This window comes from Balaenoptera musculus, chromosome 10, assembly GCF_009873245.2.
Source record: "Balaenoptera musculus isolate JJ_BM4_2016_0621 chromosome 10, mBalMus1.pri.v3, whole genome shotgun sequence".
In the NCBI taxonomy this organism is placed as follows: Eukaryota; Metazoa; Chordata; class Mammalia; order Artiodactyla; family Balaenopteridae; genus Balaenoptera; species Balaenoptera musculus.
Genome location: NC_045794.1, coordinates 58,357,960 through 58,385,211, shown reverse-complemented (window position 1 = coordinate 58,385,211; position 27,252 = coordinate 58,357,960). Strand labels below are relative to the sequence as shown.

The 27,252-nt window shown below is 34.6% G+C and overlaps 1 protein-coding gene across 5 annotated transcripts in view; it reads right to left on the bottom strand.

The window, feature by feature from the left end:
- The window catches only part of TBC1D15 (TBC1 domain family member 15), a 72,641-nt gene that overhangs the window by 34,293 nt on the left and 11,096 nt on the right, over window positions 1–27,252 (bottom strand). For all 5 annotated transcript variants that reach the window (XM_036865467.1, XM_036865469.1, XM_036865471.1 and 2 more), the window contains exons 2-5: window positions 13,493–13,591; window positions 12,956–13,030; window positions 8,794–8,932; window positions 3,797–4,007 (exon numbers count right to left, since the gene is read on the bottom strand). In XM_036865467.1, coding sequence (XP_036721362.1) covers window positions 3,797–4,007; window positions 8,794–8,932; window positions 12,956–13,030; window positions 13,493–13,591 — 524 coding nt within the window. The remainder of the gene's footprint in view (window positions 1–3,796; window positions 4,008–8,793; window positions 8,933–12,955; window positions 13,031–13,492; window positions 13,592–27,252) is intronic.

Here is a 27,252-nt window from a genome sequence, read left to right as displayed (position 1 = left end):
TCCATTTATTTAGATCGTAAGTAATGAACATAAAAAACAAGAACCTTTAACATCTCCCTAAGAATCCGATAATGGAAGATGCTTTATACAAATATGGGATTTATTTTTATACTGGTGACTGTTTATCTGGAATATCTATATTCTACCACCTGGACTCAGCATATATGACACAATGCAGTTGGGCATAATTTATGATGGGAAAGAGAATGGGGGGGGGGCTTATTTTCTGCCTAGTGTACAGAGGGGCCTTGGGGATAAAATATTTGATGTACTATTCTTACACATCTCAGACTATTCAGGGGGCAAAGAATAAACTGGCCCCTCAGTGCCACAGGAGAATACACAATGGAGAAGTGGCTGGTACTAAGGACGAAGCTTTTAAAGCTCACTTTACACAGCTACCTCCTCCCCCAGAAACAGCCACATCCTTGGCTGACCATAAATGTGATTAAGCCTAGTGGGAAGAGAGGACACAAAGTGTAGGAAGTCAGACTCCTCTGCTAGGCTCTTCTCTTTGACCACGTCATTAAAGGCTACAATTAATCACATGCTCACATTCTATCCCATTTTATCCTCTTCTTAGTTAATCTCATTCTCTCTCAGAGCTTCAATTACTACTAACACACACACACACAAACTTACATATTATCCTATTATATGCTCTCATCGTGCTATATCCGTGATTCATAGCACTTACTACAGCTGAAAACTTATGATTATTTGTATAAGCGATCTTTTTCTTTTCTGCAATAGTACAAACTCCATGAAGACAGACACCATATCTTTTTTGACTAAGTGCTCCTTTCCAGCACTTAGTATGATGTGCTGGAAAGAACACAGTGGGTCCTCAAAAAAAAAATACTTGTTGAATGAAAAAGTAGAGAGAGGGGAACACCATTCCCATGGCTTCTTGTTTCTAGGTGGAAGTATGCACTCCTATTAAAGAAAATCTTCACAGGGACACATCTGACCGCTGAGATCAGGAAAGAGTAAGGTGCATGCATGGCATAACCCCTTCCAGGCTCTCTTTATCTCTTGGATCTGCCTGCCAACAGAGAAGGTGGTTTCTAGTCTGCTCTCATTCATGTCATAAGTGGTCTGCCCTCACTAGGGAGACCTGTGGTTGTCCAAAAATGATAACTGGATGACTTCATTAATTTGGGCTGAATTATTATGATGCTACATATCTAAGCCTCACCAGTACAGAAAAGGAAACATAGTTTCACTTACAACCTTCATTAAAACATCACCAACACATATTTAAGGTACATATTCTCTTATAAGCACCTAAGTAATTGTTGAGTCTACCCTTGAACCCATCCAGGACAGAAAACTCTCTACCTCTTGAGCTAATTCCTTATAATTTCTACCCCTTGAGCTATTTCCTTCTAATTTATCTCTGAAGTCATACAAAACAAATCTAGTCTATTTCTTTTAACAATCCTTTTGAAATTATTTGTAGAATTGATAAGTACCATGCCATTTATTCATTCAACTAAGATTTACTGAATAAACACTATGTGCCAGGCACTCTGGCTAGGAATTTAGGAGAAAGTGTAAACAAGATAGATGCAATCCCTGCCTTTATGGGCTTATATTCTAGAGGAAAACGTAACAGAAGTAAACAGACAAAATGATTTTATTCTGTTAAGGGCCGTGAAGGAAGCAAACAAGAGAATGAGAAAGCAAAAAGGAATGGGGGTGGGAACCTACATTAAATGGGAGACTAAGCAACCAGAAAAGTCCTTCTGAGGAAGTGACATTAAACTGAGACCTCAGGGATAAGAAAGGGAGAAGAATATTCTAGACAAAAGAAATACATATAGGACCCTAAGACAAGAAAGAGTTTAGGGCATTTCAGGAACTGAAAGAAAACCACGTGGCTAGAATATAGAAGAGAATGGCATGAGATGAGGTTTAAGAAATAAACAGAGCTAAGATAGGGCAGGCCCTCACTGACCATAGTAATAAGCTCGGGTTTTATTTAATGGTGCACCACAACTCCTCTTCTTCAAGTTAAATCGCCACAACCCCACGTTTTTCATGATACCATTTTGATCCCTCTCATTACGCTAGCCATCTTTTTCCACGTAGTATAGTTAGTCTAACGCATCTAAAATGCAGTGTTTAAAACTAAGCCTAGTTCTCCAAAGTATGATCTTACCAGTAAAGAGTAGAGAGGGACTACCACTTCATTCTAGATACTATGCTTTCATCAACAGTCTCAGAATGAATGAGCTCTTTTGTAACAGTTACATCACAACACTGATTGATATTGAGCTTGCTATGATGCTAAAACCCCCAAGTCTTTAACAGCTGCTATTCAACAGCCAAGCCTTATGCCCCAGTCATGATAAATGCTCCTCCTGAAATCTACTTAACACTGTAGGTGGTAGCCTATTCGCAGCTTCTCACTTCAAGATCCAAGACCCACATACTACCAACCAGATCTGACTTTCTTATGATTACAGGTACTAATCAGCATGCCCAGTGCCAGCCAGAGGAGGTCAACATGGTAAGGGAAGAGAATTTCATGCCAAAAAACACAGAGTCAATATCTTTCAACTTTTGCATCACTCCTAGCTTTATATAATCTACATTTAGGCATGACATTACTCTATTAAAGTGAGGACATGATTAATGAAGTTAACAATCATCCCTACGATTCCCCAAACTAAAAATCTCAACTTCTCCCTTCTTTTCTCCTCCACATATCCAATCAATCACAAACTCTAACACTAAATATTCCTCCAACACTTCTTTCTTGTCACTCCCGTAGTTCATGCTACTACAAGCTCATCTAGATGACTGGAACAACCTGCTAACGTGATTTACAAGATCCTTCATGCCCTGGCCTTTACTCAGCTCTTTGGCTTCATCTTTAAATCCTGTACCCTCCCTTCCCCCACTATGCAGACCTGTGATACTGAACTACTCTGTTCTGTGATTATATCATGTTTTATATACCTCCCTCTATCTAAAACATCTCTCCATCTAAATATCTCCTTCCCTTTCATGCTAACATTCACACATTTGTCAAGTCTCAACCTAGATGTTACCTCCTCCAGAAAGTCTTCCCTGACCCTTACCCAACCCCCTGTCTGAATGAAGTACACTTCCTCCCTTCCTTGTACTTCCTCCATCTTATTTCTTGAGTTTATTGCTATTTACTGGTCAGCATCCTTCACAAGACCATAAACTCTCAGATATCCAAGAACATGCCTGTTTTGTTCACTACTAAAGATCAAACAACCAGCACAGTGCTCAGAACTTAATAGATACCACAACTGTATTTGTTGAGAGTGAAAGCGAGAAAGAGTATGCGTGTACAAATGCACATGGGTAAATAAATGTAAGACACAAGATTTCTGGAAAGTGAGAAAGCCCTAACTTCCACACTTACAATAATTTTATTTAGATTTGCCTGACTTAAATTTGTAGCATTACAAATGAAACTCTATGTTTAACAGAAACTACATATTAAAAGATAAAATTGGTAAATATATAATCCATAAATTATTGATGTATCATCATTCATTTGAATGTGTATTAAAATACTGAACCATTCTTTTCTTTAAAACAGTAATAAGGTGATAAGTTGCAGTTCCAAATTACTAAAATGGCAAAATTTTATTCAGTCACTCATCCAAAGTAGTCAATATTCCAGAAAAAACAAAGCTGCTTGTCCCTTAATATGCACATAGGTCACTGATACCCAATGACAAGTAAAAATAGTTTGCCTTGGGACCAACACAACAATCCGGTTTCGATAAGAAGGAAATAATTTGATACTTACTCACACAATACCACATATTTTTCAAGAGAGTCAATCAGTAGTTTGCTATCTCCTTGATGAAAGTGCAGAGCAGGGAGAACGACGTCATCCTTTAGACAGAATACCAAATACGACCAGCCCATACCCTCTTTGTTTTGCTTGATTGATTTCAGGTCTGTCAAACTGAACAGGAATGACCATTTGCTTTTCCCATTTCTATGACTTGGAGCATCTTAAAAACAAGAAAGCGGGGCAAAATATTTTTGTTCACCTTTTTAAAAGGTACTGACAGCACTCTTCGTGACTGCCTAACAGATATTTGTTGAACCTAGGGAACAACTACAGCACTGATATTACCATGGCTTCCACCTGTACTAGAAATGGCAACATACATTTTCTTAAAAGAATAGTTTTTAAAATAATTATCTTACTGCATACAAATTGAAAAAAATACTATCCTTATTTAAAATATCAGCTTTGCCCCAAAATGATCATGGCTTTGGAAGCAAGCAGGCCAGATTCAAACTGCAGCACCACCATCTTACTAACTGAATGATTTGGGGCAAATAATTGAATCTCTCTGAGCCTCAGTTTCTTCATCTGTAAAATGGAGATAATTATACTTACCTCCCAATGTTATTCTAAGAATTAAAAGAGATAATACTTGTCAACTAATGAGTACAGTGCCAAGTATATAGTAAATATTCAATAAATATTCATCTTTTCCACTTCCCTCATATACAAATGGCATTATGCACTTGGAGAGTCATTTAAAACAAAAAAACAAAAAAAACCAAAAACAAAACCAACCTTTATTCCTCACTTCCTTTTGGAATTATCTTTACTAGATTACATTGAGTGAAGGTAAAAGTATACCAGTATAAAAAGTAAGGGGGGAAAGGGGGTGTGTGTGGGATGAACTGGGAGATTGGGATTGACATATATGCACTATTGATACTATGTATAAAATAGATAACTAATGAGAACCTACTGTATAGCTCAGGGAACTCTACTCAGTGCTCTGTGGTGACCCAAATGGGAAAGAAATCCAAAAAAAAAAAAGGGGACATATGTATACATATAGCCGATTCACTTTGCTGTACAGTAGAAACTAACACAACACTGTAAAGCAACTATACTCCAATAAAAATTAATTTAAAAAAAAAGTAACATTGGAGTGAGTACACAGACAGACATTTGCAAAAACCCAAAGAGCAGTGGGGAATTGAGGATGAAAAGGTAACTAAGTTGTGAATGCTTCAAAAAGAATGAATACATTCAATCTTCCTGCTAAATCAACCTTCTACTAAATTAAGACCTCAGTTCAAACCAAACTATAGCTATGTAAAATAAAGCATTTCCTAGTGTGTGGGCTGTTTATAGAAGCTTAAAATACTAGGTTTGTGAATAATATTGCAATTGATAACAAGCAATGTAAAGATTATCTATTTAAATAAAAATTTAAAGAACAAGGGAAAAAAGTTATCTAATACTTATATTTAATTTCTAATCTAAAAATGTTATTTTACTTGAACATTTTAACGCAGACTTAAGCATGTCATGTCTCTGAAATTTTAAAAAACCTTTTCTCTAATGCTATTTCCTAAGAAGTGTCATACTATCCTGTTACTGAAAATCTTTATAAATTCCGTCCCAACACTATCAATTCCACAAAGATAAACTGCATAGATAATATCTGCTTATAGAACTTACTCAAAGGGTAGATCAGTCAGTACTGACCTGCATGTATGTCACCTTCCTATATAGTCAGAACACTACAGCTCCATCACCTCCAACAAAATCCCCTAAACTGACACAGAAATCTACAGCTTACAGAAACCTCTACCTGCAAGGAATGCAGACACCATTACTCTTTCATGGACACTTTAACAAGTTATCGTTTGAAACAAAGTCCAGAAAGGCTAAGTAACTTATCTATGCAGTGCCCTGCCTACTTCCACACCGGTTCAGATGGTGAACTCATATCTAAGGCTGGTACCAGATTAAGTACCATGTGCTCACTTTACGACACATCATGTTTCACTGCAATTTATACTACAGAGCTCATAACACCATTACAAACTAATATCAAAGTGAGAACAATTCTAGAATTCCAACATTTTATGAATCACTTAAGTGTGAATGCACCTGGACTACCTAGAAAGGATACATACTACTAGATTATCTGCAAAGACCAAAAATATTTTCACAGCAAAACAGCAATGAAAAACCAGATACAATTTTTTATCTTAAATTCCACAAAAAGTATTTAATCAAAGTAATGCAAGAAAATCATATGAAGAATATTAAATAATATATGCAGGCATATCAGAAGTTTGTGCATATTCAAATGTAAAAATTTTACACAGGTTTTTTCCCTTGTTAATGGAAGAGACACACGTTACATATTAAATACAAAAGAAAATTCCTCCCACATTTCCTCACTTAAAGCTCTGATAAACAATGAGACAAACATTACAAGTCAATCCCAGAAATCTCTTTTCTGGAGTATAAGCTTCATGAGAACAAGAACTTAATTCTGTTCACAGCAAGAGTGACTAGCACATAGTAGGTAGTCAAAGATGTGTTAAATAAATGAATAATCTACTAACCAAGTCAACAGAAAAGTAATCTGCAATTGGGTCTACCAATAATAGCTAACCAGAACTAGAAATTGTTACAAAGGAAAACTAACAGAATCCAACAGTTAACTCAAAATTTCCTTCTTTCTCCTTAAAGAAAGGTAAATAAAGCTAATTAGTTCTGATGAACTTACTGTGTTACCCAATATATGTAAAAAATAACTCCAACACACTGATGTGGGAAAACTGGCCATAATAGCAAAAAAGTAAACGAAACAATTCAGTAAGTCTCCATATGTCTTGAACAGAATTAACATCACAGACATGACATTTTATCTGAATGGGTTTCCAGAACATCACGGCAGTCTGTTGCTCTGGGAAGATACATTCTCAAAACATTTGATCTAATATATAAAAACAAAGACTTAGCAGTATATTTAAGAAATATAAAGTTTAAAAAGTCTTCAATAGTCAATTTTTTTAAAGGTTTGTCCCCATTTTCCTCTGTGAATCACAAAAAAGGTAAAAAGTTTAAAAATGTGAAGTTTATAATAATAAATAAAATAAAAATTTTATTTGGAAAAAATGCATTTCAAAAATGTAAAAAATTAAGGCAGAATTTTAAATTCTGAAACATCAAGCTTAGAAAATGTCTTCTTTAAGAAGGAGTTTTGATGAAATATGATTGGATGAGGTAGATAGTCTAGGATAAGATGGGATGGAATGGGATGGGATGAAACAGAGTAAATGTACTTCATTAACTCCTTGTTCTGTTAAATATGTGCATGTGTATGCACACTGGGCCATACTGTGCAATGTGTTTCTTACTGCTATCATAAAAATTTTTAAACAGTGGAGAAAAGAAAGAAAAAGAAATGTGTCCTTAACTTTTAATAATTACTAAATAAAGGCTCTTTACAAGGCATAATGCAATGCCAAGATACATAAGCAGTATTTAGATCTGTGGGTTTTTTGCTAAGCTACGCAGCTACACAGAGGTTCTCAACTCTGCACACTAAAATAACCAGGAGAGCTTTTGAAAAATACAGAAAAATAGGGATGCCCAGGCTCCATCTCCAGAGTCTGATTTCATTTGCTGGATGAAACCCAGGCACTGGTACTTTTTCCAAAAGCCTAACTTCCCCATGTGATTTCAATGTGCACCCAGTTAAAAACCATTAATCTAAAAAGACCTTTATTGTCAGATTATGCTTTTCTCAAACATGTAATGCTTCTTTTATGAAATTTTGAAAACTCACTCCTTTTGCTCATTTCTGTAACCTTTTTCATTTTCAAGGATTTAACAATATTAGGCAAACAAAAAATAGCAATTCACATAAACCAATCCTGAAGATCCAGCCTAGAGAAGTTAAAAATCCCTCACATGCTAAATATACTAAAATCCTGTGGTTTTACCCTTCCTTAACATTTTTGCATTGTTCTGGTTAAGAACCTTCTCTAGAATGGAAATGCAAAACAACAAAAAAAAGACATATATGCATGAGCTGACTGTTATCGAAAGTCTGTGACTTACTATTTCTTAATTGCCACTGTTCCCAAGAAATGATACAGTACAAAGTATAACTACTGTATGAGAATGATTCCCCAGGCCATACGTGAAAATCAATTTTACTTAGTAACAATGCTATATAAACGTATCAATACATATTCTAATCAATTTAGGCTAGACTTTTTGAATCTGGTAAATGCAGATAAATCCTAAACTCAGATCAAAAATCACTGAAAGATAAAATATCCTATTAGTTATAAAACACAAAGAAATCAATAGAAAAAAAATTTTAACTCTATACAGTATTTAATATTTTTTAAACATATCACAAATAGGCTGGCCACATCACACGTGGGCTAGCTAGATCATATCTGGGGTAGTATACGTGTTCTACCAGATTGCTAGGTTGGCTCTTTTTTGTTATCTACATGTAGATAGTCACCACACAGCAAACATAAATTTAATGTATATATAAAGGAGAACAGTTGCGGAACATATACAAAGGGGAGCTGCAATGAGCTGTGAAGATACCAGTAAACACTGAAATTAGAACGGCATGGTTTAGTGGTATACTTCATCTCCCCCTGGTGCTTTAGGATGAAATAACATGAGTTTTTTCTTTTTATTCTACTGGATTAAGAAAAATGTGCAAAAGAGATAGCCAAAGCAATTTTTTTAAGTCTTTCTATTTTCTGCCATTAATAACTACAAAACAGAACAAGTATTTTTAAAGCCTTTTTATGAGGTCACAACCAACAAAGCAACAAAAAGATGAAAAAGGAATATAAATAAAATGGGAATTATACATATTAATCAAAGCACCAACACATCCTTCTTCTAAGAAACATTAAAGAATTTTCTTTGCACTTTTGTTTATACTTTATAGTAGCAAACCAGTTTAAGATTTCAAACGATTTAATTCATACCTCCATTGGTATGTGGTTTCTTTTTAAATGAAATTGTATTAACCATGTCCCACTCTGCTTCGTAACTGTTCAGATGTTCCAATCCTCGATGAGCTCTTTCTTTTGGGGCCTGGGTCCATTCCACGACTGAACTGGAGTCCTAAAATAATTATAACATATAAAATATTTAGGGACTAAGACTAGAATTTCATTTCAATCAATAATGTCTTCTCAAGCTTCTATATAAATTAAGTTTGTAGGTTGTGGCAGATATCACTGGTGGGAAAGCCGAACACTATTTCCTATCCTTTTCTCCCTTGCTCAGCTGACCAAAAAGACAAGAAAACCTTGTCCAGATTCTCCTGCAGTTAGGGTTGCCAATGAAATATAAGCATAAGTCAACAGTAGGGCCTTGGAAATGCTTTTGCTTTCCTAATAAAAGCTTCATCCCTTTTTCCCTATTTCCTGCTTTTGATGAAGCTATGCTGCCTAAAAACATAATAGCCACCTTATAATCATAAAGACAAACACTGCAAATAGCTCCAAACCTCCAGGCTTCTGGTTATTTGAGGAACATACCCAATGGTGGTTACTTATTTAAACCACCATTGGTTGCACATGTCTCTTAATCAAAATTAGCTAAAAGCTACAAATACCATATCTACATGTTCAGTTTTAAAGAACTTTCTATTTTAAAAGAGAAAAAAACCAAAAGTCTAAAATGCTATGTTAATAATCTGACTAAATCAAAAAGTTTAACTTCTATTCAATAAAAGATACCACACATAAGTTAAAGATAAGCAAAACTGTGTGAAAATGTTTCCAAAACATATGGACGATGACAGAAAAACATCCAGAATACAAAAACAACTCCTACCAATTTACTGAGAAATCAACAAACATCAAAAGAGAAAAATAAGGAAATGGTATGAACGAGCAAATCAAAGAAGAAATATGAAGTGACAAACAAAGGAAAATGTCCAACTTCAGAAACAATCCAAGAAAAGCAAGTAAAGATGAATTTAAATTTTTCTGGCCCATTCAACTAAAAAATAAAAATATGGAAGACAGTGTGAGGAAATGCTGTATCTCACACTGTTGATGACAGTGCTAATTACTGACTCAAATGTACAATTGAGTCATATTTATTACAATTCAAAATATGCATGTGTTTCACCACAATAACTCTATTCTCATCATCTACTTTAGAGAAATACTCACACATGTATACAAAGAGGCAGATACAAGAATTTTCATCACAGAATTGTTTGCAAAAGTGAAAAGCTGAATATATCTCATCATCCATCAATGAAGGAATAAGTAAATAAACTAGCAGGTAGCCAATAAAATGCTAGGCAGAAGTTTAAAGACTGATATCTGTTCATGCGTATATATGTTCAATATGTAATAGTAAATAAAACGAAGTTAAGAAACAATGTATGCAGTATAACAACTACATGGAACATATGTAATTAGAAACACACTAGAGAAAACCAGGGATGAATGGATGGATGGATGGATAGATATGACAGGAAATGTGTACCAATAAAAGTCTGGAAAGATATACATTAAACAGGGACAGATTAGGGACAGGGTTCTAGTCAAGGAGGACTTCAACTTTCTATTATTTGAATTTTTACAACAAGAATGTATTCGTGTATTGCTAGTGTAATTCTTTTTAAAAATGGAAAAAGGAAGATTTATAGCAACAGGAATATATTATAAACAAAAGAAATTAGTAAGAAATAGAAACAGACTGAAGAATAGGGGGAAAAACTGAATGAATGAAATTGTAAAGTGGAGTGCTTTTTCCTCCGAGTCCTTCCTCTGATGTCATTTCTCAAGGAGCCCTCCTCGTTTGCCCAATTTAAAAAAATGCAACCCTTACCACCATCACTACCAACTCTCCCATCAACAGTAGGGAAAGCGCAGCAGCATTTACAGAACCCCACCCCACACAAAGGCTTGGAACTAGTAAATCAGGTACTTCTGGAAACTAGGATAAAGGTTAAGCTGAAAACGGGACTACTAACAAAAGTCTAGAAGGCTGAAGGTTTATTCATTGGAAAAGGTAAAACAGATTATCTGTGGATTAGGAGAAACCAGGGACACTGAGCAAAGAGATAATACACTGAAAACAGGAGAATTAACTGAAAGTTCATCTATATAATAAGTTGGCAAGACTCCCAGCTCTCTTCCTCCACTCAGTTCCCAGAACAGTGGAATCCAGCTTTCCCTCTCCAGGTAGGAATCTGTAGATTCTTCTCTGACAAATGACTAGCCCAAGAAAAAAGACCCAGGTTTCAATACCGGGGATTCCCCAAGGAAACAGCCTAGCCAAGTCACCCTGAGTCCCAACTATTAACAAACCTACCCATACATAGAGAGAGTATAATCAGTTTTTTGTGTTTGCTGTTAAATATGAGCACCACAATACAAAGATCACCAAATGTCAAAGGCAAGTGTTTACATAAAAGATAAAGTCCAAATGAAATAGGAAAAAAAAAGTCAATTAGAGGAGGTGGACTATATACAGAGATGAAAACATCTGAAAAACTATCCTTCAACTCCTCAGAAATAGTACATCCATGAAGAACAGGATGCTATTTTTTAAAAGGGGGGAAAGGGGACACATAACGAAATGTATTAGAAATCTAAAAAACAGCAAAAAGGAAAAAGGCAATAGAAGAACTGGAAGATAAAACTGAAGAAATTTCCTAGAAAATAATACACACATACACAAAGAATTAGAAAATAGTAAAGTAAGTATTAAAATATTACAGGACCAGTCCAAAGCATGTAGAGTTCCAGAAAGAAAGAAAATAGAAAATGGAGACAAAGAAGAAATCATCACTAAAATAATTCAACAATATTTCCTAAAAACTAAAGGACACAAGTTTTCACGTTAAAAAAAAGCCTATCAAGCACCCAACACACTGGATAAAAAAGACCACAAGGGCACATTTCCAGAACATCTAGAACACTAGAAGCGAAAAGGCAATTGTAAAAGCTTCTAAAGAGGAAAAAAACATAGCAAGGATCAGGAATCAGAATGCAGCAGACTTAACACCAATAAAGGAAATTAGTCAAACCTGAGACAATAACTTTCAAAAATATGAGGGGAAATTTATTTTCAAACTGTAATTCTATGCCAGCCAGCTATCAATTCAGAATAAGGATAGAAAAGTCTGAAAACAGAAATGTTTTTGCTCTCATACACCCTTTTTCTCAGGAAGCACTGGAGGTGTACCAAAACTAGGGAGTAAACCAAAATATAAGATAGCAGAGGATACAGGAAATGGGGATTAAAATATGGGAAAGAGGCAAAAAGAATCCCCAGGATAACTGCTGCACAGCAAGCCAAAAGAGCAACCAGTTCAGAAGGAACTTGTAAGAAGGCTCTGGAAGAAATGTCTCTGAGAAGATGACATTGGAAGATCGTCTATGTGATTAAATATTTTGAGAAGAAATGTGGACAACTGGGCCATAGTTTCAAGGTGAATTAGAGATAAGATAGAGCTAAATCTCTACCTTCCATAGTGAGAAGTCAACACATGATACAAACGTTAAACATAAGTTAATTCAACTATTCCATTCCTGGGTTTTCAAGGAAAAATGTATCCACACAGAAACTTGAATATGAACATTCACAGCAGCATTATTTACATTAGCCTAAAAATGAAAACAACCCAAATGTCCATCAACCGATGAATGAATAAACAAAATGTGGTACACATCCATAAACGCAATATTATTCAGCAAAAAAGAAAAAAAGGAAAGAAGGAAACAAAGTACTGGCAGGTGCTATAACATGGATGAACCTTGAAAACATTATGCTAAGTGAAAGAAGCCAGTCACAAAAGACTACATATTATATGATTCCATAGATAAAATGTCCACAACAGACAAATCCTCAGAGACAGACAGTAAATTAATGGGTGCAGAGGACTGGAGTTAAGTGGGAATGAGGGGTGACTGCTAAGAGGTACAGTTCCTTTTTTGGAAGTAATGGAAATGTTCAAAAGTTAGATATTGGTGATGGTTGCACAACTCTGTAAATATACTAAAAACACTGAGTTATATACTTTAGAAGAGTAGATTTTATGGTATATGAATTATATCTCAATAAAGCTTTTATTTAAAAAATGGCATTCCTTCAGACATGCATTTTTTTCTTAAATACCTTTCCAGCATACAGAATACTAGAAGAATCTAATGCATCATCCAATGGTCTCCAGTCCACTATTACTTCAGCATCCTAGAGAAAGAAATTATTAACCATATTTACTATTCAGCAATATCTTATATTTTTAGTCACCTATACTTAATTCCCTGAACTGAAAATGAAATTTTTAACCCCTTAAATTTATCAGCACGTTAAATATGGAATATCATATGTAAACCACTATTTGACAACAATGTATAGATTTCTAAACTCTGCCTTTCATTACAAAAAAATTATATTACTGCAACTTTTACATAAGTTTTAAAATATTCCATACCATTTTACTGGCTTATCTAAAGCATTTTATTTCTAACATCACTTCCATGTTAAATTTACAACCACTGCTCAATTACATAATTTTATCTTACATGTGAAATTCAAGCCTGCTGATAATGCCCCAATTACTATTAAATTATTTAAACAATTATTAAATAAAAATTATTTTTTATTTAAACATAAACAATTATTAAATAAAGTCATTTACTAGAAATATACCTTTTCTAAAACACGTAATATTCCTGAAATCAAGCTGTCTTGGTCACTGGTCTTTCCAAAAGATGAATGAATATACACCCCTTCCTGTTCATATATAATCTGGAATGGGAAAAATAAGATTAATCACACCATTTTTATTCAATACTATTTCAACATTTGTTTTAAAAAAACCTGGAAGAAATGGACAAATTCTTAGAAAGGTATAACCTTCCCAGACTGAATCAGGAAGAAACAGAAAATATGAACAGACCAATCCCAAGTAATGAAATTGAAACTGTGATTAAAAATCTTCCAACAAACAAAAGTCCAGGACCAGATGGCTTCACAGGTGAATTCTATCAAACATTTAGAGAAGAGCTAACACCCATCCTTCTCAAACTCTTCCAAAAAATTGCAGAGGAAGGAACACTCCCAAACTCATTCTATGAGGCCACCATCACCCTGATACCAAAACCAGACAAAGACACTACAAAAAAAGAAAATTACAGACCAATATCACTGATGAATATAGATGCAAAAATCCTCAACAAAATACTAGCAAACAGAATCCAGCAACACATTAAAAGGATCATACACCACGATCAAGTGGGATTTATCCCAGGGATGCAAGGATTCTTCAATATACGCAAATCAATCAATGTGATACACCATATTAACAAATTGAAGAATAAAAACCATATGATCATCTCATAGATGCAGAAAAAGCTTTTGACAAAATTCAACACCCATTTCTGATAAAAACTCTCCAGAAAGTGGGCATAGAGGGAACCTACCTCAACATAATAAAGGCCATATATGACAAACCCACAGCAAACATCATTCTCAATGGTGAAAAACTGAAAGCATTTCCTCTAAGATCAGGAACGAGACAAGGATGTCCACTCTCACCACTATTATTCAACATAGTTCTGGAAGTCCTAGCCACGGCAATCAGAGAAGAAAAAGAAATAAAAGGAATACAAATTGGAAAAGAAGAAGTAAAACTGTCACTGTTTGCGGATGACATGATACTATACATAGAGAATCCTAAAACTGCCACCAGAAAACTGCTAGAGCTGATTAATGAATATGGTAAAGTTGCAGGATACAAAATTAATGCACAGAAATCTCTTGCATTCCTATACACTAATGATGAAAAATCTGAAAGAGAAATTATGGAAACACTCCCATTTACCATTGCAACAAAAAGAATAAAATACCTAGGAATAACCTACCTAGGGAGACGAAAGACCTGTATGCAGAAAACTATAAGACACTGATGAAAGAAATTAAAAGATGATACCAACAGATGGAGAGATATACCATGTTCTTGGATTGGAAGAATCAACATTGTGAAAATGAGTATACTACCCAAAGCAATCTACAGATTCAATGCAATCCCTATCAAATTACCAATGGCATTTTTTACGGAGCTAGAACAAATCATCTTAAAATTTGTATGGAGACACAAAAGACCCCGAATAGCCAAAGCAGTCTTGAGGGAAAAAAATGGAGCTGGAGGAATCAGACTCCCAGACTTCAGACTATACTACAAAGCTACAGTAATCAAGACAGTATGGTACTGGCACAAAAACAGAAACATAGATCAATGGAACAAGATAGAAAGCCCAGAGATTAACCCATGCACCTATGGTCAACTAATCTATGACAAAGGAGGCAAAGATATACAATGGAGAAAAGACAGTCTCTTCAATAAGTGGTGCTGGGAAAACTGGACAGCTACATGTAAAAGAATGAAATTAGAATACTCCCTAACACCATACACAAAAATAAACTCAAAATGGATTAGAGACCTAAATATAAGACTGGACACTATAAAACTCTTAGAGGAAAACATAGGAAGAACACTCTTTGACATAAATCACAGCAAGATCTTTTTTGATCCACCTCCTAGAGTAATGGAAATAAAAACAAAAATAAACAAATGGGACCTAATGAAACTTCAAAGCTTTGCACAGCAAAGGAAACCATAAACAAGACGAAAAGACAACCCTCAGAATGGGAGAAAATATTTGCAAATGAATCAACGGACAAAGGATTAATCTCCAAAATATATAAACAGCTCATTCAGCTCAATATCAAAGAAACAAACACCCCAATCCAAAAATGGGCAGAAGACCTAAATAGACATTTCTCCAAAGAAGACATACAGATGGCCACGAAGCACATGAAAAGATGCTCAACATCACTAATTATTAGAGAAATGCAAATCAAAACTACAATGAGGTATCACCTCACTCCTGTTAGAATGGGCATCATCAGAAAATCTACAAACAACAAATGCTGGAGAGGGTGTGGAGAAAAGGGAACCCTCTTGCACTGTTGGTGGGAATGTAAATTGATACAGCCACTATGGAGAACAGTATGGAGGTTCCTTAAAAAACTAAAAATAGAATTACCATATGACCCAGCAATCCCACTACTGGGCATATACCCAGAGAAAACCGTAATTCAAAAAGACACATGCACCCGAATGTTCATTGCAGCACTATTTACAATAGCCAGGTCATGGAAGCAACCTAAATGCCCATCAACAGACGAATGGATAAAGAAGTTGTGGTACATATATACAATGGAATATTACTCAGCCATAAAAAGGAACGAAATTGAGTCATTTGTTGAGACATGGATGGATCTAGAGACTGTCATACAGAGTGAAGTAAGTCAGAAAGAGAAAAACAAATATCGTATATTAATGCATGTATGCGGAACCTAGAAAAATGGTACAGATGAGCCAGTTTGCAGGGCAGAAGTTGAGACACAAATGTAGAGAATGGTCATATGGACACCAAGGGGGGAAAACTGCGGTGAGGTGGGGATGGTGGTGTGCTGGATTGGGCAATTGGGATTGACATGTATACACTGATGTGTATGAAACTGATGCCTAATAAGAACCTGCGGTATAAAAAAACAAACAAAACAACTAATACTAAACTTTCATTGGGTTATTTGTATGGAAATATGTTAATATAAATGTTTCAGACATTACATGAAATTTCTAAAAATCTTATATGTTCTGGTATAATGTTATAAGTAATAATCCTAGTTATTACTTTAAAATGTATATCTCAGAAATAACTAATTTTCTTGTCAACTGCATTATTATGAACTTTCATCAAATCTTTAACCGTGGTCATTTTTAAGTCTTTTGTCATTTATAGACAGTTCTGGGTGTACTCTGATGATTTTGCAAATATGTTCCTATAAAAGGGTTTCATCTTCAAGAAATTCATGGAAAAGACTCTGACAAGTACAGGTTTCTGGTAACTGACTGTACTGCTGAACTGAATGAATAAGCATTTTCAGAACTCTAATGAAAAACTGATGAACTCATAAAAGTGCTAACAAAAGATCAAGATGAAAAAAAAATTAATTACATGGGACTGAGTGAACTGATGAGGATGAGTATAATTTTTGTGACTTTCTGTCTGAATTTAAAAAAAAAAAAATCCCACAAGGACTCAGAGGCAAAGAATATACAAATCAATTTTCACTGCAAAGTAAAGGAGCTGTTACAGTGGAGGATTACTGGACTGAATGTCAATATTATGACATAGTATGAGTGTGTTTCATGTTTGGTAATTGCAATCATTGTTGCTTTTGTTGTGGTCATCCATGTACAATGCTTGGTGTCAGTCTATTTATGTCTTGTAAAAAAAAAAAAAAAAAAAAAAAATTAAGAGATGTTTTCCTATAATGCCTGAACCAAGTTTCTGGTTATTTCATATAAAAATGTATTATCTTAAAAATACTACTCAGACTTAAAAGCACTTCAAACAAAGATAAACTAGAGGGAAATTTGCTTTGATATGCATGCAAGTTTTTTGGTTTAGTGATAATCATGATCTTGATCTTCTCCTTAAACAAAGATGTCACGCTAATTGTTATGTGACCCTATATGCAAATTCCACTTAACATATATTTTTAACAAACATTAAGCAAAGTATTGGGTTCAAACTGAAAATATCCAACAATAAGAAAAGATGAAATATAATGAAAAATTAATGATTTCTAACTATTTCATAACAGCACATAAGTTTATTTTGGTGTGCTTTTGTAGCACACTGGCATAGAAAATAAGATGGGAATATTAAAAAGTAATGATGAGGACTTCTTGGAAAAACTAGTTTAAACTAGTTCAAGCTCACAAACACTGAGTGCTTCTATATGTAAAAGCACGTAAGACTGTAGGTATAAGAATATGACTAAGACATGGTCCCTGAACAATGTCCTATGGGACTACACGGGAGACTTAAGTAAATTCCTGAGTAAACTGAAACGTTTATAAAGTTAAGCCTTATGTTCTAAAGGCATAATGTTATATATTAAGATTCTAGGGGGCTTCCCTGCTGGTCCAGTGGTTAAGACTCCACGCTGCCAATGCAGGGGGCGCAGGTTCAATCCCTGGTTGGGGAACTAGGATCCCACATGCTGTGCGGCACGGTCAAAGGATAAAACAACAACAACAACAACAAATATATATATATGGAACAAATTGGGAAGAAATATTTGTAACATATATAATAAACATTAAAAAAAAAAAAAGATTCTACTCCTGGGACCAATTTCAAACTATTAAAAAATTTTTTTCATTATGAAAATAAGTAAAAGGGAAATAAAAGAGTCACTTCCAGACATTACAAAACTTATGTAATTTTGACATAAGTTAAGTTTGGAATACAGTGTACTTTCTATTTATGTAAACCTTTTATTAATACAATCACATCTCTATTCGGAATAGCATGGGGACCAAGAACGCAGGACAAGCAACACAGGCCATCACTATCGCCCCCCAGTTGACATTTGTGGAACATTTATGCACTAAGAATTCCACGTTATAGCTTAATCCTTACAATAACCCGAGACCATAGGTTTTATAACTATATCATTATAACTACATCATTAGGATGAGGAGCCCATCTGTGTGAACAAGAAAACTGAAAGAGAAGTTAAATAACTTGCCTAAGATTGATGATACAAATAGTAAGGGGTGGTTAAGGAGTGGTGTGGAGTTTGAAACCCAGGCAGTCTGACACCAGAGAACTGTTCTCTTAGCCACTGCACTACAAAGCTCCCACATTACTTTTACTGCCTCTCCTGTTATGTTAATCACTTGTAATACAGACTTACATCATGTCAAGAAAGAGTCCTTCCAGTAATCAAGATCACCAGAGAAGTTTTGGTCTCAAAAACCCAAGATGGCCTTCAATGAAATAGTTGTTAAACACAAGACTAGCATTAAGCAGAAGGCAAAGACTGGGGGCAGTATGAGTTGGGGAGTGGTGAGAAACAACTCTATACTGTTTGTATAGAAATGAAAAATCAGATTTATTCATACATGTGCACAAAGATATGCATAAGAATATTCACAATAGTATTATTTATAACATGGTGGGTGGCAGAGTAGGAAAGGAGGAAAAGGAAGGTATGAATCTAAATGACCACAAAGAGGAAAATTCTAAAATATATTCTGCGATATTCATTCTATGGAGAATACTATTCAGAGTTAAGAGGTAGATTAAACAGACAGACATACATGGTCCAATTATACATAATATGATGACATTTATACTTTTAAAAGTTTCTCTATATCTGTGTAAAATACAGAGAACAAGCTCTGGAAGGACACACTTTAATGTTAACAAAGGTTACTTCCGAAAAAGACAATGGGATGGGGAAAGGTTGAAAGAGGAAATGTAACTTTCTATGTTAATGCTGAACTTATTTGAAAATTTCAAAGTACAAATATATAGTTATATATTGCTTCAGTAATTAAAAATTAATTTTAATGAGTAAAGTAAAAAGAGGGAATTCCAGAAGTATAAACTATAACCTTTCTGGACTTTCGTTTATCAATGTATAAAACGGACCACAAAACAGAAGTATGAAAAGGCTATGCGAAAAAAAAAATCCCTTAAAATCTCAAGCTTTTTTGACAAAAGATATCCAGAAACTTCACTTTAGCATATTTTCACCTAATACTCAGCTATCAATCAAGAACTCTATAGCTGAAAAAGGGACACTCATTTGCCAAGAAAAGCTTGGTATCATTAATAGTACAATCTAAGATTCTGTGGTACTATGAATACTAAAGAGATTCCGGAGCCTTTATGAAATAAATGAACCCTAAAGAAAACGAAACACTTCACTTAACTGAAGCACATTAAGCAGCTCTTCCTTCCCCATACATATGTTATTGAAGTGTTGCCTTATTCTCTTTTTCATTTAAGAAAAAGTTGAGTTTCCAAAGTAATTTAGGTGGGAAAATATCTTAAAAAGTATTAAAGTACCAGGTACCTCAGGAAAAGTCAAAACTGCTCTCATCTCACGTTCTGTGTTCTTAACTTTTTAGCACTTTTTGAGGGAAAAATTACATGCCCAAAACTTCACAATCCCAAACCCACACTTGTACTGTCTTTAGAAAGCAGTCATGTTCAGCTTTTTGATTTGAAGAGCGTGATATTACACGCTCTTACAATATTACACACTTGAGATATTACACGCTCAATACAAATTAATTCTGCAGAAGAAATAAAATCTGTAAATTTATCTTCATGTGCTACTAAACCTTATGAAGTCTTATAAGACTTAAAGGCACACAGGTACACACACACACACACACACACACACACACACTAGCTGCATTAGTACATAATCTATTTCAAATATAAGATAACTTAATAATAAATTTTAACTGAATAGCACTTTGTTTTCAAAGCACTCTGATCTCATTAAATCCTCACAGCCAAACTGAATGAGTCAGAATAGATCTTATTACCTCTATCTCCATTTTACAGAAAAATAAACTGAGACACAGACTTGTTCAGTGACTTTACATCAAAGGAAGGAGTGGATTTCATATTTCCTGGCATCTTCACCCTTAAATCTCAACTGTCTCAAGAAACTACCAGAAAAATTCTACATGTCTTCCCTAGAGGAAAGTGGTTTCTGAAATTGCTTAGACGTACAAAATAATGCTGCTTCAAGGACTAAAAACAATTTTTTTTTTTTAGGCTGCACCACGCAGCTTGCAGGATCTCAGTTCCCCAACCGGGGACTGAACCCGGGCCTTTGGCAGTGAAAGCGAGGTGTCCTAACCGCTGGACCACCAGGGAATTCCCTAAAAACAATTTTTAAATGCCTTTAATTTATAAATCAATACAGCAGCTAACTATTTAACAATTTGGCCTTTCAACAAAAATCCTTAATTTCTCCCCCATCTGAACTCCTAAACATTCCACAGAAAAAGCTTAGTCCCTTTTATAGCACCTTGGTTTGAATAATTCATTTTAATATTATAAGGAATGATTTTACTTATTTTTTTATTCATAGCATATATATGTTCATCACCACAGTCTGTGGATACATGTATATAATAAAATACAATTGTATCAACTACTTGAAACAGCTCAAAATATAGAAACAGAAGTCCAACTAAAAATTTGATCTCAGGGAATTCCTTGGCAGTCCAGTGGTTAGGACTCCACACTTTCACCGCCAGAGCCCGGGTTTGATCCCTATTCCCACAGGCCAAAAAAAAAAAAAAAAAAAAAGAATTTGATCTTATAACAATAGCATGAAGATAATATTTCTTCATTAAACTCTACAGTGAATTGATTCCTAAGCAGTACCATTCTTCCACAGGACATTCTGCTTCTCACATTTATCAATGGTAACGATTAATACTTGAAAAGCTATCTCCAAGCTTGTCTGAAATGAAAAATTATTTTGCTACAGAGAACAGTTATGATATCAGGAATTTCATCTAAGATAATACTTTCAGTAAAACAGGCTTCCAATTTCCTTACTCTGGTTTTGTTCATAATCTCTAATGCAAAATAAAAAGAAAGGTTCAAATGTTATTACTGGCTGTGTAATATTTCTATAATGCATTACTCTACAAAGCATTTCTACAGTATCACATTTGATCCTCACAACTCAATTAGATATGTGATATCATTCCCACTTTGTAATTGAGGGAAAAAATGCAAGGAAGTTAAGTGATTTGATCAAGGTTCTCCCATTACTTTGGGGTTCAGACTCAAGTCTGCTCTGATAAGTTTTATTTGTCCAAACAGTACATAATGTAAAAGGCCATCAAGTTAAGGCTTAGCATATGTGGAACTGACAACATTGTTCCAGTATCCTATGTGCTCATATTCCAATCTAAAGCAGTCACCAATTAGCCACATGAGTAGGTCCTCTGTGCTACAGGAAGCAAAGAAAGGGCATCAGTAATGCCTCTTTCTTTCCACTACCTAAGATTTGAGGGGAGACGAAGAGTTCATAGGCATAACAGGAAAATAATATGTAAGTCAGAAAGACAGAGAAGAAGAAAATTATATTCCAAGGAGGTCAAGGGTAATGAAAACTAATGTCAGGAAGCTGGCAAATGGAAAGCTATGAGAAGAAAAAGACTGAAATGAAAGTCTGCACCACTAGAGATGTACAACTTGTTTGAGACTCCTTTTGCAAACAATCCAGACTCTGTGAGTTATCAGCACCAAACATCCTGAATAGCAAGACAATGTATAGGCAGTGAAGACTTCCCATGATTGTTACCTTAGGGATACAAAGGCACTAAATGTAAAAATAAAACAGTCTAATCAATTCTCTAGCATATATACCCGAGATATTACTAAAAGTCTATGTCAAATTCTCCAACCCTAACAACTTATTAATTTGTGATACTTTATAAGGGAACAAATTACATGGCAAAAACATATCTGGAGTATATCTCTAATGGAAACAAAAATGGTGTTTTCATTTTATCTTCCCGTTCATATGGCAGAGAAAGCTGAGTATGAAAACTGTACACAACAGGACATATAGTTGTTGTCAAAAATCAGGATTTGGGTGGTTTGGTGTGTTTTTTGTTTTGTTTTGTTTTTGATGATTCCTGTATGTCCAATCTTTTGAAATAAAGAAGTACTATGTTTGATACAAGGAATTTAAATTCAAACGTGATTCAAGGAAAAATAAGATATCAAATACTATGAAAGACAAAGGTGCAACTGACTGAGAAAAACAAAACTGGAAGAAGTACCTAGTAATACTAAGTGGAGGACAGAGAAGGAGGACAAAAAAAACCCAGGAGAGCAGTGTTTAAAAAAATGCTAATAGTAATAAAGAAATGCAAGAAAGTAAGTACTATAAAAGTTAGGATAGTAGTTACTTAGGGGAACAGGGGTACCTGCAAAGGTCTATTTCTTGACCACCGTGGTGGTTACAAGGACGTTTGCCTTATGAGTCATTAAGTTATGTAAGTGTGATTTTCTGTATGTAAGTTTTGTTTCACAACCAAAATGCTAAAAGTTACTGGTGATAAACACAAAATGTGAAGTCTTAAACAGAATTTAAACCATATCTCAAGAATAATAGAGGGATACTGTCAGATGGAAATCATGACATGAATTCAACAATGGAAGGACAGGTCTTAAGGAGAAGAAAGAGAAGAAGAATAGATCAAGTAGAAGATTTGAGGGAAAAGCACAACCTATTATTAAGTGTCTCTGCCGCCCCCCCCCAAAAAAAAAATTGGTGGTGGGGGGGTGGTGGCAGGGACAGGGGAAGGAATGCTATTGTTGTAGAGACTACCAATGGAACAGGGAAAAAAGAAACTTTAATATAAATTACAAACTGGTATAACCTATTCTATAAATGTGATGATTACCTTCAGCTACCCAAATATCTATTGGAATTCTCTAAATACTTAGCATTTGATAAAATTCTTGAATGTCTTGCTAACTATATCACCTCTCAGAAGGTACAGAAGAGAATACAGACCAACGAGAAAGAAATATTTATTAACAAAAACTCTGGAGGAAAAAAGACCATCTCAAAGTTTGTAACAACTAAGGAAACAAATTTGGAACAAAGTAAAACAGTCAGCCTGATCTTGAAGGCGGGGGGGTGGAAGATGCATATAGAAGAGATAGGTATGAATCCCGCCAAAACTGGAGAGGAAAAAAACCCTGTAACAGCTTACACTTCCAGCCAAGAATCCCACCAAAAACAGAGGAAAAGGGACTTCCCTGGCGGTCCAGTGGTTAAGACTCTGTGCTTCCACTGCAGGGGACACTGGTTCGATCCCTAGTCAGGGAACTAAGATCCAGCACAGTGCAGTGCGGCCAAGGGAAAAGAAAAAAAAAAAAAAGAGCGGAAAAAAACCCTGTAACAGCTAACGCTTCCAGCCAAGATGGAGTAACAAGAGACTGGATTTACCCTCCCTCAAGGAAAATAAAAAGGCCAAATCTATGAAACAATGGTTTTCATCAGGTAATGAAGGACAGTGACTGCTGAGTGAAAGGAAACAAATGAGCTAAGTCATACTATTGCCCTAGCTTATTGTCTTGAGAGAGTTCCCAGCTGTGACAAAGGAGAGAAAACCCAGAAGATGCCCAGTGGTCTCCCTGAGTTGAGGACACAGAGCTGGGAACTGGGCAAGGCCAAGACAGAATACCAGAAAGAGAAAAGTACACAGATAGAACTCAAGAGATCTGCAGACATCCCCGAGTATTCAGCAGAGTACTGATCAATGCACGCGCGTCAGTAAACTACTTAAGGCCAGAGGAAAACCACCTGAAATTATTAGAAGAAACAATCTGCAGCTTACACAGAGCTGTTCCCATCGGTGTGGGAAACCTCATAATTCACAGAGCACTAGGTAGAGTACTCAGAATTGTCTTACCTCAGCAGCGGGGCAAAATTAGTTTCACATCAAATGCTGTGCTGATAAACAAGATCCTACTGCAGAGCACAGGGAACTATATTCAATATCTTGTAATAAACCATAATGGAAAAGAATGTGAGAAAGAAAAAATACATACATACATACATACATACATATATATATATATATATATACATACATATATATACACACACACACACACATACACATTAACTGAATCACTTTGCTGTACACCATAAACTAATACAACTTTGTAAATCAACTATATGCCAATCAAAACATAGACACATAAATAAATAAATGCTGTGTTGATCCCATCTAACAAAGTTTAAAAGCAAGACCCAAAAGTATCAAATTGTTTCCACATAAGTGCCTTATAGGATAAAACTCAAGAACATTTTATAGGAATACAGAAATATCTAGCACCTGAAAAGATAAAATTCACAATATCTGACATCTGGCTTAAAAACAAAAACAAAAACAAACCTAACAGACATGCTAACAATCAGAAAAATATGACTCATATGACGAGGAAAATCACCCAATTAAATATGACCCAAAGTGACATAAATAATAAAATTAATAGAGAAAGACATTAAAACATTACTATAACTGAATTCCATATGTTCAGGACACTAAAGTTAGAACTTGCTAAGAGAAGACATCAAAAACATTAAAAAAATCCAAACTGAACTTCTAGAGATGAAAACTACAATGTCTGAGATGAAATATACACTGAATTGGATGACAGATTAGACATTGCAGAGGAATAGTGAACTTGAAATTACAGCAATAAAAACTATATAAAACAAAATACAAAAAGGGGGGAAAGGGACTGAGAAAAAATTTAACAAAGCATCAATGAGCTGCAAGGAAATTTCAAGTGGTCTAGTATATGTATAACTGAAGTACCTGAAAGAGTTGATGGAAAAAAGAAACAGAAAAAAAAAATCTTTTTTGAAAAAATAATTGCAGAAGTTTTTCCAAATTTGATTAATACTATAAACCCATAGATATAAATACCAACGAACCAATGAACTCCAAAATGAAAGCAAGAATCACAAAGAAAACTAGATACAGGCACACTGTAATCAAATTATGCAAAATCAGTAATACACAGAAAATCTGAAAATCAGCCAGAGGAATAAACATTAAATATAATGATTACAGCAGATTCCTTTTTAGAAACAATGGAGACTGAAAACATTGGAGCAATACTTTTTTTTTCCACTTTATTGAGGTATGATTGACATATAAGAAGCTACACATATTTAATATATATAACTTGATAAGTTGACAATAAGTATACACTTATGAAACTATCACCATCAAGCCACAAACATATCCATCACCTCCCAAAGTTTCCTCCTTCCTCTTTGGAGCAACATCTTTAAAGTAATGAAAACAAAACAAAACAAAAATACTGTTCACCTACAATTCTATACCCAAAGAAAATATATTCAAAAAAGAAGGTAAAATAAAGACTTTTTTAGACATATAAAAGCTAAAAAAATTCATCACTATCAGACCTACACTACAAAAAATGTTAAAGTAAGTCTTTCAGGCAGAATAAATTACACTAGAAGGAAATCTGGATCTACATACAGAAATGAATGCCACCGAAAAGCGTAACTATGTGGATAAATATATTTTTCTTGTTAATCAAATCGCCTTCATTAAAGCATAAACAAGCAGATAAATGATTACATGTTTTTGTGGGGTTTGTAATATATGCAAAAGTAAAATAACAAAAATAGCACAAAAGCCAGGAGAACAGAAGTGACAGTATACTGTTCTAGGTTCTTATACCTTATGTAAAGTAGTATAACAACTTTTGAATGTAAATATCATAAGCTAAAGATGTACTCTGTAAGCCCTAAAGCAATCACTGAAATAGCAGAGTTATAGTGAATTAGTCAACAAAGGAAATAAAAAATAAACACAGAATAATGAAAACTACTGGACTAATCACAAAGAAGACAAAAAAAGAAAATGGAACAAAAGAGAGATGGGACAAATAAAAAACAAATAGCAAGATGACAGACTTAAACTTAACCATATCAGTAATCACATTAAATATAAATCACCTAAAGACTCCAACTAAAAAGAGATTATCAGACTGAATAGAAAAGCCCAAAATCTATGCTACCTACAAGAAAAGTATTTTAAATATAAAAGACACAAATAGGTTAAAAATTAAAAGATGAAAAGATATGCCAACACTAATCAGAAGCTAGAATGGCTATATTAATATCAGACAAAAATAAATTTCAGAGCAAAAGAAATGTTACCAGGTAGAAAAATATTTTCATAGTGATAAAATGGTCAGTGCCTCAAGATGACCTAACAATCCTACATGTTTATGCACCTAATACCAGACCTTCAAAAAACATGAAGCATAAAGTGATAGAATTGCAAGAAAAAATAAACAAGTCCACAATTACAGTCAGAGATTTCAAACCCCTCTCTCAATAACTGATTCAACAATACAGAAAATCAGTAATAACACAGAAGACGTGATAACACCATCAACCAACTGGACCTAATTTACACTCAAAACATTCCACCCAACAACAGCAGAATACACATTCTTTCAAATGTACACAAAACATTTGCCAAGACAGATCAAAACTTGGGCCATAAAACAAATCTCAATAAACTTAAAAGAATTCAAGTATATTCTGTGACCACAACGAAAGTAAGTTATAAATCAGTAATAGAAATATCTTCGGAACATTCTCACATATCTGGAAATTAATAACATACTTATAAATAACCCAAGGGTCAAGAAGAAATCAAAGGGAAATTAGAAAGCATTTGAACTCAATGAAAATGCAAACACATCGTATTAAAATCTGCGTAGGGCCACTGAAACAGTGCTTACTGGGAAACATGGTATTACATGCCTTTATTAGAAAAGAAAAAAGGCCTCAAATTAATGACCTGAGCATCTACCTTAAGAAACTAGAAAAAGAAATGCAAGTTAAACCCAAAGTAAGCAGAAAGAAAAAGAGTAGAAATCAATAAAATAGAAAAAAGAAAAATGGGGGGTGGGGGGTGGGAAGAG